The sequence below is a fragment of the Apodemus sylvaticus genome, chromosome 5 (assembly GCF_947179515.1).
Source record: "Apodemus sylvaticus chromosome 5, mApoSyl1.1, whole genome shotgun sequence".
Classification (NCBI taxonomy): domain Eukaryota; kingdom Metazoa; phylum Chordata; class Mammalia; order Rodentia; family Muridae; genus Apodemus; species Apodemus sylvaticus.
The window spans coordinates 50,708,883-50,727,157 of record NC_067476.1 but is presented as its reverse complement, the minus strand read 5'-3'; the positions used below and the strand labels follow the sequence as shown (position 1 = coordinate 50,727,157).

At 46.1% G+C, this 18,275-nt stretch overlaps 1 protein-coding gene across 1 annotated transcript in view; it reads right to left on the bottom strand.

Moving 5' to 3' along the window:
• Positions 1–17,732: 17,732 nt before the first annotated feature.
• The window catches only part of Sp5 (Sp5 transcription factor), a 1,855-nt gene continuing 1,312 nt past the window's right edge, over positions 17,733–18,275 (bottom strand). Inside the window, exon 2 of the mRNA XM_052181155.1 lies at positions 17,733–18,275. This exon is cut by the window's right edge and continues 603 nt beyond it. Coding sequence (XP_052037115.1) covers positions 17,733–18,275 — 543 coding nt within the window.

Sequence of the window (18,275 nt, the reverse complement as noted above, 5' to 3'; positions counted from 1 at the left end):
CTTCTCTCCCAGAATTCTTTCTCCTATTGATGTCCCACCTCTATTCCTGCCTAAGCCATAGGCCATGGGCTTTTTAATTGACAGGTGAGGTATCCATACAATACACAAGATGATCTCTATCGGGAGGGATTGGGCTTGAAGCCGTGACATTGAAGTTGCCGGCTGCTGAACACCTACCTGCCTTCTACCATGTGTCTTTTTCTGACCGTGTGAGGCCATCTACCTGGGAAGTCAGTTGAAGTCATAATTCACTTTATTCATTTCTTTAGGTCGACTGGAGAGCTGGTTCAGCAGTTAAGAGCACACACTGTCTTCCCCAGGATCCAAGTTCAGTTCCAACTGGCGACTCACCACTGCCTGTAACTCCAGCTCCAGGGGAATCTAACACCTCAGCCTCCACAGGCACTGCAGTTCACTTGGACACACCTCCACAGAGATATAGACACACATATAATTCAATATTAAATAAATCTTTAAAAAAAATCAAGGTGTAGACAAACCCAGACTCCTCCAGGCATTCTGCTACCGAGTATTTCTGTTTGGAACCAACCCTTAAAGAACAGAGATCAGCAGGAGCAGCTGGCCAGTCTGGTCAATGTAGCAATGGTGTCACACTTCAAAATCCCTTGAGCAGAGCTTAACTCCCCACCCAGTGAAACCTGTGCTCTGTGAAAGTCAAGGCCCCCCTCCCCCTCCCACAGCAACCCCTCCCCCTCCTCCACAGTGCCCTGCCACCAATAGATCACTCAGGCTGCTCTGGGTTCAACAGCACCCACCTTCTTTACCTGTTGGCCACAAAATAAGTGTTTTTTCCATTTCAAAAATCCCAGTAAGATAGTATTGGCTTCTGCACATGTTGGGCCATGGACCCTTGTTTCGGAACAATTTCTGGCAACCAGATGGGATGAGGAGTGTCTTTCTACCTGCCTGATGCTCAGGTCCCTCAGCTGGCCCTGGCTCTGGTTGCTGCCCCGCAGTGGTCACATCAGCTGAGGCTAGTCTGGGATCTGAGCAGCCTGAAGCTGCTTCCCCGCTGTGGCACTTCCGGCTTCCATCCTGCAGAAAGAAACTTCACTGGGTCTAAGCACAAAAGCCAGTTCAATTCAGAGGGGCCCCTTGGTCTTAGAGACATAAGTTGTCTCTCCAGTTTAGTAGCATAAATTGTCCCTCAGTTTTTGAATTTCAGGGGTGAAGCAATTCCTTTGTGAGTCCTGGTATAGAGAACTCTCCTGCACCTAATGCTAAGGCAGATCCATGCTCCGCTTGCAGACTGTTTATCTGTGATATGGTCCTGAGTGGACTGCACTGTGCTCCAATTTAATGTAATTTTTTAAAATGCTTTTTAGGGTCACTTATAGTTTATTAGTCAGTGTTATGATGACTGACAGAAGCCATAGAATTTAGTGGCTGTAGCAATAGTCCTGTGAGAAATTAATGTCAATGATGGTCTTTTGATCCTATAAAAGAGAGAGAGAGAGAGAGAGAGAGAGAGAGAGAGAGACTAATGTTCCCTCTGGCTCCCTCTGGCTTCCCCCAGGTGACTAAGTCTTGATGGGAACATCAAAGAAGACACTTCTCAAGATGTGAGGCACTTTTCCAGAGAACCAGCCAAGAGCACACTCTGCTCCAGGGGTGTAAAGGTCTCTAAGAAGTCATCTGGGAGATTTGAATTGTGAGTGGTCACCCCACACCTGTGCTACTCCACACCTGTGCTACCGCCCACCCCACACCTGGGCCACTTCACACCCAAGCCACTCCACACCTGTACTAGTCATCCCACACCTGGGCCACTTCACACCCAAGCCACTCTACACCTGTGCTAGTCACCCTATACCTGTGCTGCCTCCCTCCCCCACCCCCTTGAGCTGCCCCACACCTGAACCCACACATGGATTGGGGGGGGGGTTTCCAAGTCATATAAAATGGTTTATCTGCCCTGCTAACACCTCTTAGGGAAGGAATCACCATAGCAGCACATTATGGACCTTAAGCAGTCCTTACCCACACGTGGCAGCCCTTACCCACACGTGGCAGTCCTTACCCACACGTGGCAGCCCTTACCCACACGTGGCAGTCCTTACCCACACGTGGCAGCCCTTACCCACATGTGGCAGCCCTTACCCACACAAGGCAGACCTTACCCACATGTGGCGGTCCTTACCTACACGTGGCAGCCCTTACCCACACGTGGCGGTCCTTACCTACACGTGGCAGCCCTTACCCACACGTGGCAGCCCTTACCCACATGTGGCAGCCCTTACCTACATGAGGCAGTCCTTACCCACACGTGGCAGCCCTTACCCACACGAGGCAGCCCTTACCTACACGTGGCAGCCCTTACCCACACGTGGCAGACCTTACCCACATGTGGCGGTCCTTACCTACACGTGGCGGTCCTTACCCACACGTGGCAGTCCTTACCCACACGTGGCAGTCCTTACCCACACGTGGCGGTCCTTACCCACACGAGGCAGCCCTTACCTACACGTGGCAGCCCTTACCCACACGTGGCGGTCCTTACCTACACGTGGCAGTCCTTACCTACACGTGGCAGTCCTTACCCACACGTGGCAGTCCTTACCCACACGTGGCAGTCCTTACCCACACGTGGCGGTCCTTACCCACACGAGGCAGCCCTTACCCACACGAGGCAGCCCTTATCCACAGGAGGCAGCCCTTATCCACAGGAGGCAGCCCTTACCCACACGAGGCAGCCCTTACCCACACGTGGCAGCCCTTACCCACACGAGGCAGCCCTTATCCACAGGAGGCAGCCCTTATCCACAGGAGGCAGCCCTTACCCACACGAGGCAGCCCTTACCCACACGTGGCAGCCCTTACCCACACGAGGCAGCCCTTATCCACAGGAGGCAGCCCTTACCCACACGTGGCAGTCCTTACCCACACGTGGCAGCCCTTACCCACACGAGGCAGCCCTTACCCACAGGAGGCAGCCCTTACCCACACGTGGCAGCCCTTACCCACACGAGGCAGCCCTTACCCACACGAGGCAGCCCTTACCCACACGAGGCAGCCCTTACCCACACGAGGCAGCCCTTACCCACACGTGGCAGCCCTTACCCACACGAGGCAGCCCTTACCCACACGAGGCAGCCCTTACCCACACGAGGCAGCCCTTACCCACACGAGGCAGCCCTTACCCACACGAGGCAGCCCTTACCCACACGAGGCAGTCCTTACCCACATGTGGCAGCCCTTACCCACACAAGGCAGACCTTACCCACATGTGGCGGTCCTTACCTACACGTGGCAGCCCTTACCCACACGTGGCAGCCCTTACCCACATGTGGCAGCCCTTACCTACATGAGGCAGTCCTTACCCACACGTGGCAGCCCTTACCCACACGAGGCAGCCCTTACCTACACGTGGCAGCCCTTACCCACACGTGGCAGACCTTACCCACATGTGGCGGTCCTTACCTACACGTGGCGGTCCTTACCCACACGTGGCAGTCCTTACCCACACGTGGCAGTCCTTACCCACACGTGGCGGTCCTTACCCACACGAGGCAGCCCTTACCTACACGTGGCAGCCCTTACCCACACGTGGCGGTCCTTACCTACACGTGGCAGTCCTTACCTACACGTGGCAGTCCTTACCCACACGTGGCAGTCCTTACCCACACGTGGCAGTCCTTACCCACACGTGGCGGTCCTTACCCACACGAGGCAGCCCTTACCCACACGAGGCAGCCCTTATCCACAGGAGGCAGCCCTTATCCACAGGAGGCAGCCCTTACCCACACGAGGCAGCCCTTACCCACACGTGGCAGCCCTTACCCACACGAGGCAGCCCTTATCCACAGGAGGCAGCCCTTATCCACAGGAGGCAGCCCTTACCCACACGAGGCAGCCCTTACCCACACGTGGCAGCCCTTACCCACACGAGGCAGCCCTTATCCACAGGAGGCAGCCCTTACCCACACGTGGCAGTCCTTACCCACACGTGGCAGCCCTTACCCACACGAGGCAGCCCTTACCCACAGGAGGCAGCCCTTACCCACACGTGGCAGCCCTTACCCACACGAGGCAGCCCTTACCCACACGAGGCAGCCCTTACCCACACGAGGCAGCCCTTACCCACACGAGGCAGCCCTTACCCACACGTGGCAGCCCTTACCCACACGAGGCAGCCCTTACCCACACGAGGCAGCCCTTACCCACACGAGGCAGCCCTTACCCACACGAGGCAGCCCTTACCCACACGAGGCAGCCCTTACCCACACGAGGCAGCCCTTACCCACACGAGGCAGCCCTTACCCACACGAGGCAGCCCTTACCTACACGAGGCAATCCTTACCCACACGAGGCAGCCCTTACCCACACGAGGCAGCCCTTACCCACACGAGGCAGCCCTTACCCACACGAGGCAGCCCTTACCTACACGTGGCGGTCCTTACCCATGAGTGGCAGTCAGAGCGCTCCTTGCAGGAGTCAGTTTTCTCTTCCTAAGGTGCAGATTTCCTACTGCCACCATGAGAGTTCCAGGGACCTCAGACTTAGCAGAAAATGCCTTTGCCTGCTCAACCATCTTTAACAGGATCTAAAGGACAAGTGTTGCAAAGGAAAACTTATTAGTGATCGAATTGGCTGAAATTAGAAAGTGATATACATTGTTTTCTTTTAAAAACAAACTGAAGCCTTTATACACAAAACAATGATTTCATGAAATTTTATCCTCATCCTAGGAAAGGTGTGAAAATCTTACGGTCCTGACATAATGCTGTCAGTCGAGTTTTTTTTTTCTAATTTTTATGTGCATGAGTATTTTGTCTGCATATGTGTTGGTGTGCCGTGTGTGTGCCTGGTACCCGTGGGAGACAGAAGAGGCCACTGGATCTCCTGGAACTGGACTTACAGTGGTTTGTTAGACCCCATATTGGTGTTGGAGAACAAACCAGGGTTTTTTTGTTTGTTTTGTGTTTTGTTTTGAAGAACAAGTGCCCTTCGTTTCTGAGCCATTAAAATAATGAATTTCTTTCACCAGTGGCTAGGGTGAACTTTCATCTAAATTTAAACATGGTCCCCATGCCTCAGCTCTCAGCTTGGATTTGTTTCCAGTACATTTGTGAGCAAAGTGAACCCAGTTGGGACAGCAAGATGGCTCAGCAGGTAAAGGTAAAGATGCCTGCTACCAAGGCTGACAAACGTGGGTGCCTTCCTGGGAACCACATGGTGGAAGAAAAGAATTTCTCCCCCAGCTGTCCTCCGGCCTCTGCATAAGTGCTATGGCATATGCACTACCAACTTCTGACACTAAATAATTTAGAAACTCAGTTAATAAGTATAGTTTTGTTTTTTTTTACTATCTTTGATATAGATTGGTGGGACTTTAGAAAATTATGCTTTGAGGTTTGAAACTTTTGCAAATTTTTTCGGCTCTTAATAGTTTTGTTTTCCATGTAAAATTTTGTACCTGTTGCCTGTCAAAATGTGTACAATTCCTAAGAATAATAAAAAAATATAATAAATGTTGATAGTCTAGTACTTCAAGATGATAGCTTTCCTCTACAGAAAATACAAAATTGAACTTAACAATGGACTTCAGGTGCTGTGTGGTGGTGGCACATACCTTTAATCCCAGCACTTGGGAGGCAGAGGCAGGTGGATCTCTGAGTTCGAGGCCAGCCTTGTCTACAGAGCAGGTTCTAGGAATATACAGAGAAACTACACACACACACACACACACACACACACAAAACTAATCAATCAGCCAACCAACAAATGCCACCCTCCCCCAAAAAAACAAACAGGCAAACGAACAAACAATACATTCCATGTATTGAGCTAAGTGTGAGGCTATTCTGTCTAAAGCTGTGTGTAGTCCCAGTGTGGCTGAGAGGGTATGGTGCTGTACTACTTTTCCGTTGCTCTGATTAAACAGTCTGACTAAAGACAATGTAAGTAAGAGATGGCTTATTCTGGCTTTCAGCTTTAGAGAAATAAGAGCTCACTGTGGAGGAGGAAAAGCACAGTGACTGTGGAGGACAGTCTGACAGGAGCAGGAAGCTGAAAGAGCACACCTCCTAGCAGGTTTGAAGCAGAGGGAGAACCCGAAGCTCCCAAGGCCCCGCCCCTTCTGACATACATCTTTCACCATGGCCACACCTTCACATAATCTCACAGCATCACTAGCTGGGGACCAATGCCTGAACCTCTGGGAGCCATTTCTCACTCAAACCACAAGCAATGACTGTAATGCTAAATTCTGTACATGAAGGCCTAGACTGTTGTGCAAACCTTGTTTCTCAATTTAAAACTATTGGTTGAATAAAGATGCTAACAGCCTGGGCAAAAGAGAGAGAGGTGGAGTTTTGATTTTGGAGCTTGTGGTCTGAGAAGACTATGAGGAAGTCATAGGGGAAAAGATGAAGACAGGAGAAGATGCCCTGGGGTAAGGGATTGTAAGAACCGGCCGTGTAGACTGGCCAGTCAGTAAGAGTGGCCCACTGTACTGGCTGGTTTTGTGTCAATTTGACACAAGCTGGAGTTATCACAGAGAAAGGAGCCTCCCTTGAGGAAATGCCTCCATGAGATCCAGCTGTGGGGCATTTTCTCAATTAGTGATCAAGGGAGGAAGTATGTCACTGTGGGGGTGGGCAATGAGACCCTCCTCCTAACCACATGGAAGCCGGTCTTCTCCCAGCTGCCTGCAGAACAAGAGGTGGAACTCTCAGCTCCTCCAGTCTCACGTCTGCCTGGATGCTGCCATGTTCCCGCCTTGATGATAATGAATTGGACCTGTAAGCCAGCCCCAATGAAATGTTGCCCTTATAAGAGTTGCCTTGGTTATGGTGTCTGTTCACAGTAATAAAACCCTAACTAAGACAGATGGGGTAGGTGGGCCAACACCAAACCCTAGCTCTGTGCCTGGGTGGTAGCTGGGTTGGTCAGCCTGTCTGATCTTCCACTCTCAGGCCAGCAGGGTGGGCTCTCCTGCGCCCATGTTTCCAGGAGCACCTCTACCGTGCTACCCAGGCAAGGTGCAGGCCCTGCTCTCTCTAGTGCTGTACCCTGAAAGGGCCAGGGTCAGTTGCAGGCCCTGTGTGTTGGGGGGCTGGCTCTCCTGCACCCATGCCACGTCATAGCCAACAAGGGGCAGAGCAGCTTTCTCAACCCTATGCCCTTGGGGCTGGCTCACCCGCAACCCCCCACAACCAGGGCCAGCTACTGTACTGCCTGGACTAGATGCAGCCTGCTCTCCTGAGTGACAGCCCATGAGGGGTGGGGCCACCTCTTCCCTCTTCCGAAGCTCTCAGATAGCATCATGGCCCCAGGAGGCAGCACAGACCAGGGCTGTCTGCATGGCCTTGGGTAGTAACATGGGCTCTGGATATCGACCCAGACGCCCCCCCCCCCCCACTGCTGCATGGCCACAGACCAGACATGCTCCTCAGTGGTAGCATAGGCTAGGACCTGACCATGGCCGTAGGTAGCAGTGCAGGCTCCTGACATCAGGTTGCTTCTCACTGTCCTCACATCTCGAGTTCTGCCTCTCTTCATTGTGTACACATCATTCCCTTTCTACCACTTGCTCACTCATCTTAGTGACGCTGGGCTTCTGGGCATCTTCTGCCTGGCCTGTGCTGAGTGAGAAAAGCCCCTTGGATTGGCCCCTCCTCTCACTTTTAGTTATCTTCAGTTGGTCTCTACCAGGCCGGGTTAACCTTTCTATTCTCCGAGTCTACAATAATTTTTAGTCTAGGCAGCACTCATCTGTTTAGATTGACCAGATAAATGGTTGTCTCCCATTAATGATTGTTACCTTATCTTAGAGAACCATCCCTCAACTCAAAACAGATCAACAGTGTCTTAGGTTTCTATTCCTGCACAAACATCATGACCAAGAAGCAAGTTGGGGAGGAAAGGGTTTATTCAGCTTACACTTCCACATTGCTGTTCATCACAAAAGAAAGTCAGGACTAGAACTCAAGCAGGTCAGGAAGCAGGAGCTGATGCAGAGGCCATGGAGGGATGTTTCTTACTGGTTTGCTCAGCTTGCTTTTTTATAGAACCCAAGACCACCAGCCCAGGGATGGCACCACCCACAGTGGGCCCTCCCCACTTGATCACTAATTGAGAAAATACCTTACAGATGGATCTTATGAAGGCATTTCCTCAAGGGAGGCTCCTTTCACCGTGATAACTCCAGTTTGTGTCAAGGTGACACACAAAACCAGCCAGTAGAAACATGATATAGCTTGTCATTAATTCATCATGACTTAGGACTCAGCAAGGACAAAGAAGAGGGCACTGAAATTGGTTAAAGCTTCAACATAGACATAAGTCCCCTACATAGAAGAATATGAGGAGGTACAGCAGCGATCTAGTACTTGGGAGGCAGAGCCAGGCTAATCTTGAGCCAAGCTATGTGGTGAGGCCCCACACTAAAAGATTAAGTATTGGGGTGATGTAGCAAAGCATTGGGGAGCTTGCCTGGCATGGGCAAGGGTCTGGGTTCAAATTACAGCCAGGAAAAAAAAACCTTAATAACAAAGTTGTTAATTATTGTTCAGAAAATGTCTTTCTTACAGTTTGAAATTGATATTTCAAGACTGGAGATAAGCAGGAAAAAGCCTGATTAACCAATTTACCCCAAGTTCAAAAACTCTTGCAGAACATAACTCTTACCACCCCCATAAAACAATGTATCCTGTCTAAAGGCAAGCCGCCCACCCAGGATGTGACTTCCCCTTCTCTTTATGAATTACCCAGATAGCAACTGATCTGAGTGGCAGATTTGACTTTATGGTCCCTGTGGAGAGCTTTTGGGGCTGCTTCTAGGAATTTGGCAGGAATTTGACGTTGGGCCAGGACAGGAAGTAGGCGCAAGATCTTGATCATCTTGGTAAGTACCTGGAGACCACTTTGTTTATTGTCTTGTTTTTTCCATGACTGTTTTTGTTTATTGCCTCTTTTGTTCCTTGACCTAGAATTGACTTTATTCTTCGAATGCACTTAAAATGGTATAAAAGCAGGCTGGAGAAAAATAAGCCTGCTTCAGCCTCAGCGCTGGCTGGAGTCATGTTATAGTGTTATCTAATTGTCTTCTTCTTTTTGATCCTTGCTCCCGAGTTGAGACCCCATAGACCGACTGAGCTGGCTTCATCAGGCCCCCGATCTATTTGTTGGTATGTGATAAAGTTTTCTTCTTTTGCAAAAAACCTATTGCCAGAGCATTGGCTCCCACACACGATGGGCCGCTGGCCCCTGTTCAAAAGTGTTCCATTTCCTCTGCTAACTAATGCTCATGTCCTATCCTTGCTTGTTCCCAGGCCTCTCCCTCAGTCACTGTCTGAAAATGCAACTCTTCCTTTTCTGTCTGTCGAGCTGGGTTTGGGGTTCCTGTTTCCAGCTATGATGGCTGCACTCTGCTAATGCCTAAGCATGCCAGAAGGCTGCTGCTATGGTTTGAATGAGATTGGCTGGGCTGGAGAGATGGCTCAGCCGTTAAAGGCTAGGCCCACAACCAAAAATATAAGAGAATGGCCCCCACAGGCTCTTATATTTGAGTACTTGGTCCTTAGTAGGCAGAAGTATTTGAGAAGGATGAAAAAGTATGACCTTGTTGGAGGAGATGTGTCACTGGGGTTAGACTTTGGGGATTTCAAGAGGTTTTCTCTGTTTCCTACTTGTAGGTCAAAATGTAAGCTCTCAGCTACTGCTTAGATGCCATGCCTGCTTGCCCGCTGCTGTGCTCCCTGTCACGATGGTCCTGGACTCTAATCCTTTCAAACTGTAAGCCCCAAATCTTCTGTCTATAAGTTGCCTTGGTCATAATGTCTCTTCACGGCAATAGAGAAGTAACCAAGACAGACACCTAAACTCTTCACCTCTCGACTTTCCCTGTGAGGTATCTATAAAGAGCAACAGTGCAGCAGTCACAAACATTAACCTGCCTGGAAGTGCTACTAAACTCTGCCCTCAGCTCTGTGAGGCTCAGATTATCATGAAGCACCTTTATCTCCGTTTGATGCTTTTAACTATGAAAACAAACCTTTTTCTCCCCTTACTTTTTAATGAGAGTTTTGAAATCAGAAGATAGAGCCAGGATCTTCATTTTACACCGTTAACAGCAGTAAGCTGTATTGAGTATCTTTTTAAAAAGATTATATTTATTTAATGTATGTGAGTACACAGTAGCTGTCTTCAGACACACCAGAAGAGGGTATCAGATCACATTATAGATGGTTGTAAGCCACCATGTGGTTGCTGGGACTTGAACTCGGGACTTCTAGAGCAATCAGTGCTTTTAACTGCTGAGCCATCTCTCCAGCCCTGAGTATTTTCATTTACAGATTTTAGTTTTGAAGTATCCCAACTTTGGGAAAGGCCAGCATCTCAATGACCAAGTCTTAATGTCCCCAGTAAAGCCCTAAGGCTAATTTACTCTCAGCTTCTGTTTGAAAAAAAAATCAGAATTTTTTTAGTAAGGGGAAAGCTTATCTCCTTGGAGATCTAGATCTGAGAAGGTGCTGATATTTCACCCCAGATCTCTGACCAAGGACCCCATTTCAACCCCTTATTTGCCTGCATAGTTCAGAAGACTGTTGGCTCTATATTATAGGGAGCCAGATCAAATAATGGGCCAGTTTTTAAGGACAAGACCACCACGTAAAGTTCATGCCAGAGATGGACATGGATATATTATATATTATCTGTTTGATTCCAACTATCTGTTTCCCTTTTCCCACTTTGAGATCTGCCTCAGAGAGAGGCGAGGGGGCTATGACAGGGCCACAAATTCTAGACAAGGCAGATTCAGGATACACACAGGCTCGCTCTTGGTAAGTGTGAGCTGTGACTGACAGGAATTCTTTCCATGAATCTCACAGTTTAGTGTTTTTGTATCTTAAGCCCAGACTCAGCACAGATGGTTTCTGCAATGGTTTCCTTCTCACTTGTAGGAAGTAGTATTAAGAGATAGACAGCGTGGACTCCATCAAGGATAAAAGTGAAAAAGTCTCCAACTCCAACCTCAATGAGAAATGTAAATGAGCAAACTGAATGAATCTCAGTTCACATCCCCATGAAAAGTGTAGTCAAATAAAAAGACTGCGCGTATAGAGTTAGGTAATCTACTCTCCTCCCATTTTAGAGTTAGGTAATCTACTCTCCTCCCATTTTCTTTTTTGGAGACAGGATTTTATGTAGCCAAGGCTAGCTTCTAGCAAACTCCATACACAGCTGAGGGTGACCTTGACACTCTAGCCCTCCAGCCTCTACGTTCTGAATGCTGGGATGTGCACCGCAACTCCCAGCCTTTTGTAGTACTAGACACACAACACTGAACTCAGTATATCCTGGGCAAGCACTCTACCAACTTACCTAAGGCCTCTACTTTTTTGTATCACTTTTAATCAGTTAAAAAAATCCATCCAGACTGGGATTATCTCAATTCTCTATTATACTTTCAATTTTCCTTTCTATGGCTCTGTGAATATTCTCATTGGCATCATCAACTCATAAAAACATCAGCAAACACTCTATAAATAAAATATGACTTGAAGTAGACCTGTCTATCTGCACCTATCTATAAAACTGATCCCCAGGGATATAAATATCGATTAGGAACACAATGAATAGATTTATCTAGGTGTGGTGGCACATGACTGTAAAATTACTCAGGCAGAAGGTCGCAGGTTCACGCAGAGGATTAGGGAATTCAGATCAGCAGCAGAGCACTTGGTTGAACGACCACTGGATTCAATTCCCAGTATTGAAAATAAAAACAAAATACAGCTTAAAATAATTATAGTTTAGGAGACAGTTGGGTTCTGGTCTACAGGGAGCTGAGTCACATAAAGTTTCGTGACAGAGATGGACATGGATATAATATTTGCCTTATTCAAGACAGAGAAAAAAGTAGTACACAGACCATGAGAATAAAATTCACATGAATAAGAGAAATCACCCTTCCTAGTATTTTGTGTAGATTTTTAGGATGCTGTTTCCAAATACATTCAAAATGAGAGCATATTTCCCAATCTTAAGCATAAGTGAAGACGTAGACCTGATACTTGCCTTGGAAATTTGGGTGAAATAACTGCAGGCTAGAAAGATGTTTTCCATTGGAGTTTTAGGTCGCATTGACTACACCATGACTAGTACCTGCATGGCAGAACTGTTTAACTTTACAGTTAAAGAACTCACAGGGCACAGAGACTCCTTGTTGTATATGATACAATTTTAGTGTAATTCTTGTGTCAGAGGTGTGATTAGTAAATTATTTTACTCTAAATCAAGCTTAAAGTTCATAGTTTATGGACTCCATCATCATAGGGCTGAACTGACTTTCTGAAAGGTGAAAGCCATAGATTTCCCTTGTTATATCAAACTAAGAACTAGATATGATTTCCTTGTTTCGACTTTTGTATTATATAGAAAACCAGACTGTGCTTTGGGATATTATATGTTGTATAAATACTACCAAAGCCCACATTTGTGGACTGAATTATGGGTTAACTACCCGCTGTCCCACTGAGAACTGTTGCAGAGAATTGCTAAGGACCAGGCAGGAAAGCACACAGCCCAGAAAGAGAATGAAAAGGGCGGCCACCGTGGAGAGATGGAGTAGAGAGCTGCAGTGGCCTGGAGCTGTCAGGCTGCGTCCTGCTGAACTAATGTCACTTACTCAAGACAGTCAGGAACACTATGCAAGACATCACATAGTGTCCATAAATTAAACAGAGATAGCTCAGTTCTTAAGAGCACGACTGCTCTTCTGAAGGTCCTGAGTTCAATTCCCAACAACCCCATGGTGGCTCACAATCATCCATAATGAGATCTGATGCCCTCTTCTGGGGTGTCTGAAGACAGCTACAATGTACTCACATTTAATAAATAAATAAATCTTAAAAAAAAATCTTGGTATTGAGTAATACCAGGTTCTTTAAAAACAATTTTTTTTTTAAAAAAATCAAGATATTTATGCAAAATGTAGAATCTTACTAATACCAGAGAAAGTGTTAATAGTGTTAAGTTGGGCTGGAGAGATGGCTCAGCGGTTAAGAGCACTGACTGCTCTTCCGAAGGTTCTGAGTTCAAATCCCAGCAACCACATGGTGGCTCATGACCATCTGTAATGAGATCTGATGCCCTTTTTTAGGGCATCTGAAGACAGCTACAGTGTACTTGCATATAATAAATAAATCTTTAAGAAAAAAAGAGTGTAAAGTTACTAATATAGTGTAGAGATAATATCTGATATATTGTATAGACACATCACCAGCTAATTAAAAAAAAAAACAAAAACAAAAGTATGGCCTATAGGAAAGGGTAGAATAGAAGGTAGAACATCCTGGAGGCAGAAAGAATTCTGGGATAGAGCCAGGTGGGGGAGATTCTCCTGGGAAGATGTGATGAGACAGACTCATGTGACCTGAGCATGGGTAACCAGCCATGTGGCAGAATGTAACTTACAGTAAATGGGTTATTTTAAACTATGATCTAATCAGAGAAGAGCCTCGCTATATGGCCAAGGTATTTGTAAATATATTTTGAGTCTGAGCCTTATTTCTGGGAGCACAGGGCTGGGAGGAAGAACCAGGATCAGCAAACTTCTGCAGTATAGAATGTTACATGAATCAGATTATGACTGTAGTGGCTTGTCACATTGGCATATTAATATAAATACAGCTTATCATAAGCATGTGTATGCTGAGATGTTTTCCATATTTTTCTCTACTTTATCACACTATGTCAGCGCATATTTCCCTGGTTTTGGATATGGCATTGCAACATAGTAAGGTCTTGCTTGGTAGCTTGTGCTGGCCTCAAACTCACTACGTGACCCTGTACTGGCCTTGAACACTGGCAATCCCTCTGCCTCACCCTTCTCCTTACTGGATCCAGGATGAGGATCTTCATTTCAAAGGTGTCTCAGGTCTTACATTATTTTAAAAGACCTCCTTCTATCATGTAGACAAGAGAAACTAGTGATAGTTACTTGGGGCCAGTAGTGAGCTATAGGTGTTTACCAGAATCAAAGTTTAATAAATCTGACTCCTCACTACAGTCTATTCCTGACCCCCAAACTGCTGATTGACATGTTTTGCAGCTCTAGAGATCCACAGAAACAAGTCTCACCCACACCAGTGTTTAAAAGAGTAGGAATTTGTAGACACTTCTATAACAGCATTCTGTCACCCTCTCCCTGCAGGACCAAGCTGAAGACATCGGTTTCAATGGATTACTTCAAAGTCTGCAGTATTAGAATAGCACACAGCACATGCTAGGGTAAAAATCTGCCTTTTTCCTCATGTCATCAAAATAAGTATTTACTGGAAGCAACCTCAGCAAGATTATTTTTTTCAGTGACATGTTATATTTTACTGAATTAAGTCAAATAATTAAAAATTATATATAAAACATATTTTAGCTCTAGTAAATCTAGAAATGTTGAAATCAATGGTAAAAACATTTGTCTTTCCTTTGGCAAATTGACCAGACCCATTATAGAAATATCTTCCCAGTGTTTTCTGGAGAAAAGTGGAAAATTATATTGTTAAATTCAGAAACACAGAATTCTAAACTAGCTAATTTATATATTACTCAATTTCTCTGTTTCTAAGTTCTTGACCCATATGGTTCACTTATTCATTAAGTGTACACTTTAAGATATCACCAAATTTGGAATTTAATATATACTCTATTTCCATTCTGTCCAAAACGGTTTCATAAAAAACCTAGCCTAATGTCATGAGACAATTACCATTGAAATCAAAACCATTTCAGTTTTAAAATAATTGTGTACTGAAATCTTAAATAAAACCTTTCCAGGGGCGGGGTGGGGGGCGGGGGGGGGGGGGGGGAGGTTGGCAGATTAAACTCACCTTTGGTTTTGTCAAACTCTAATTCAAAATAACATGTAGTTCACATCTAGTATGAATTTATTTCTAAGCTTTTCATTCTAATTCCATTAAATTTTCTTCTATAAGTAATATATTTAGTTGTGTCTAACTTACACTTTTTATTTTTGCATACTGGTGTTCCATAATAAATTTTAATGCCCTTATAATAGTATTCTGGTTACGGACTTATTAAACAAAATCTCCACCAATCTCCACAGCTTCTATACTTGAACACATTTCTATATTATATAGGCTTATTTTTTTCGACATACACATGGAATGCCTTCCTATTCTTGGATATTATTACTGTGACTTTTGGCTGTCTCCTTCAAGAATGGCACTAATTCTTTATCTAAAGTACTGAAAGAGCTGCAGGATGCAGTGACTATTCAATAGCTACCATGTATCAAATTAAGCCGAAGGCTGCTTTTCAACCTGGTCGGCTCAATTAAACAGTTCTTAGAAATTTTGTCATCTTGTGGCTTTGTTCTGTTTTTAAAGTTATGTAACTTTATATATACACTTTATTTTGGTAAACTCCACATGTTTGGTTTAGTTCTCTTAACTACAATGTTCCAAGAATTCTCCTTCACCATCCTTGTTTAATTTTCAATCTCATTTATTTCATTTTTTTCTCCATGAAAATGGTTTATTTTCCCCTGTCTTTCCGTGTTCCCGTTGGTAATCACACGTATGTTTAACAAAAAAGAAAAAGAAAAAAAAGTGGCAATTTTTAAACTTTGATTTAAATAAAGAATCAAAGCTATTCTCATATGACATAACTACTTCAAATTTCCTGAGTCCAAAGTCCCCATCACCTGCCAAGAAACCTTTCCCAGTCTGAAGTTGATCCCAGGCCATGGCTCTGGAGTGAAAAGCTTCATGCAGCTTTTGCACATAGCCATATAAAGTGCACTAGGTCTACATCAGGATGATATTCCTGATTCATTACAGTAGATTAATCCTTCGTGTTTAGGTGTGTACTGACTGCCCTGCCTTGCAACTCTATTAAGATTACTTGCAAACCGGCCACGCCCTTAGAAATTTAGCTCTCTCTTCTGAAGTTAAGGACCAGGATGACTGGCCTTCTAGTTTATGAAATAGTTCAAAATCTCTAAATAGGGCAAGTGGCTTCGAGGAATGCTTTGCCAAGAAATGTAACATACATTTGTTGTCTTGTCTCATATTACACAATAAAACTATTTCTTGTGATTGTAAAAAGTTATTCTCACTTCAATTATGTTGATGTTCGTGTTTCATTTACATAACTTTCAAGAGCCCACGATAGCTTTTGAAAAATTTGCCCTTTGGTTTGGTTTGACTTAAAGCAAAAGTTAATGGCAAGCTAGTAGACTGCAAAATCCCATAAATACATACAAACAATTCTATCACGAAAAGATCATTCACTGCATTTTTTTTTTTTGCTAAAGCAGTAACAAAATTTAAATTCCCTTTTGACTTTTGCTGATTCTAAATGAAAGAGTTTAGTTACTTGCTAAGTTTTTGGGTTTGAAAACCCAAATATTACAATACAAATGAATTGGGACACTTGAAAAAGAAAAGATTTCAAACTTTAAAAAGTTAGAGAAAGGTGAGAACCCTGTATCTTTAAAACATTTTCCTACATTTCTAGGCTATGAGCAAGCATTTCCAGTTCTTCCCTGAGAAAATCTGGCTGGCTGGGTGATTCCAAAGAAAATCCAAGCTACAAGAAGAATGGAAACTTCCTGGCCCACCAATGCTTTCTGTGTGAAAACGGGCTTGTTAAGATTAGCAAACAAGTAGGGGATGGCCAGGCTAGAACAAGGCAAAAAAAGCCACCATTTTGGTGTTTCCCTGGCAGGGACCACTTTACATAAGGGCCACCAATTTCTCTATTTAACTCTAAAAATCTCACCTGGGAGAAGGCCCTGAGGAAACCTAGCTCCTCCGAAGGGACCCAAGAATATCAACAATTGTAAAACAGCAGGGAATTCACCTCAGTCTTTGTGCAACCGGTTATCAAATTTATAAAGCAAACAACACACTAAATTCCAGAGTCTCACAGAAACCTAAACTGGAATGGCAAATCTTGCCTCAGCCTCGTTACTGACTGCTCTGCCCCTGCCCATGCATCCAGTGCAAGCTTGCCCAAACTTTTAGAAACCAAAGACTCCTGTGACACAAGGCAGCCACACAGGAACCATCAGATCCCTGGTGAAACCTGACCTCTCAGCAAGGACTCCAGGAAGAAGAAAAGATCAGAGGAGACCAGCTCTGCGGGGGTCTTCCCGAGGAGACCCTGGAATGAACGTATTTATTTTTACGCTGCCAACTGCTGATCGCTTTACAGAAATGCACCATGCTGTAGCTCTGAGTGGAACTGAGAATAACAGAAACATTTATTAACGTTATAATTATAATTACTCTTTAACAAAGCTATTATTAAATAACCTGTACAAAGTCCGAATCGGGCCTAGCAAAAACTTAAGCCCTGTTTTTGAATCTCCCAAGGTCCTTCTGCTTTTTGTTTTTTTGTTTTTTTCCTTCAGCAGCGACTCCCACAAGCAAGGCCAGCCCTGGGTAGAATCCCCTAATGTAAGTCTCCCAGGCAGGCGATGGCTCGGACTTTGGAATCCTCCTGGGTAACTCGGAGTTCTCAACTACTCCGACTCAGCCTTCAGCCCCTGCCTGCCCTGCCCTCCGCTCTTGGGACGTGTGGCTTCTTGGGACTTCGCTTATGGAGGAGGACAATTAAAAAGTTCATTTTTAAGGTTTCCTCTCTGTCAGCTACCTCGATGGCAAGTACCCAGGCGTGCCAGCAAAGGTGCTGGGAAGGATGCCTTGGGCAGGAGTGGCCTCGGAAGTGCCCGGGTGAGCTCATAGGTCCCGCGGGTTCTCCCGCTTTACCCCTGCCTCCGCGACTTTGAGCTTCTTATTTTGGTGCGTCTTCACGTGCTTGGCGAGGTGATCGCTTCGCATGAAGCGTTTGCCGCACTCGGGACAGGCGAAGCGCTTCTCGCCCGTGTGAGTCCGCAGGTGCCGCTGCAGCTCGTCCGAGCGCGTGAAGCTCTTGCCGCAGAAGAGCCAGTTGCACACGAAGGGCCGCTCGCCCGTGTGCCAGCGCAGGTGCGCCTTCAGATGCGACGTCTTGCCGTACACCTTGCCGCAGCCTGGCACGTGGCACACGTGTTGCTTCTTTTTGCCCGGCTCCACCTCGGGGGCACCGCCAGCCGCCTGGCAGTTGGGGCAGCGGCAGCGGCGGCACCTCCTGGCCGTGGCCGCCAGGGGGGCCTTGGTCTGCAGCAGCGCGGCGATCTGGCTCTGGTACTGTGCAAAGTCCGACGGGCCCAACACTAGACCCCGTTGCAGGGCAGCAGCAGCCGCTGCAGCAGCGGCAGCCGAGGCAGGGAAGCGGGGAGC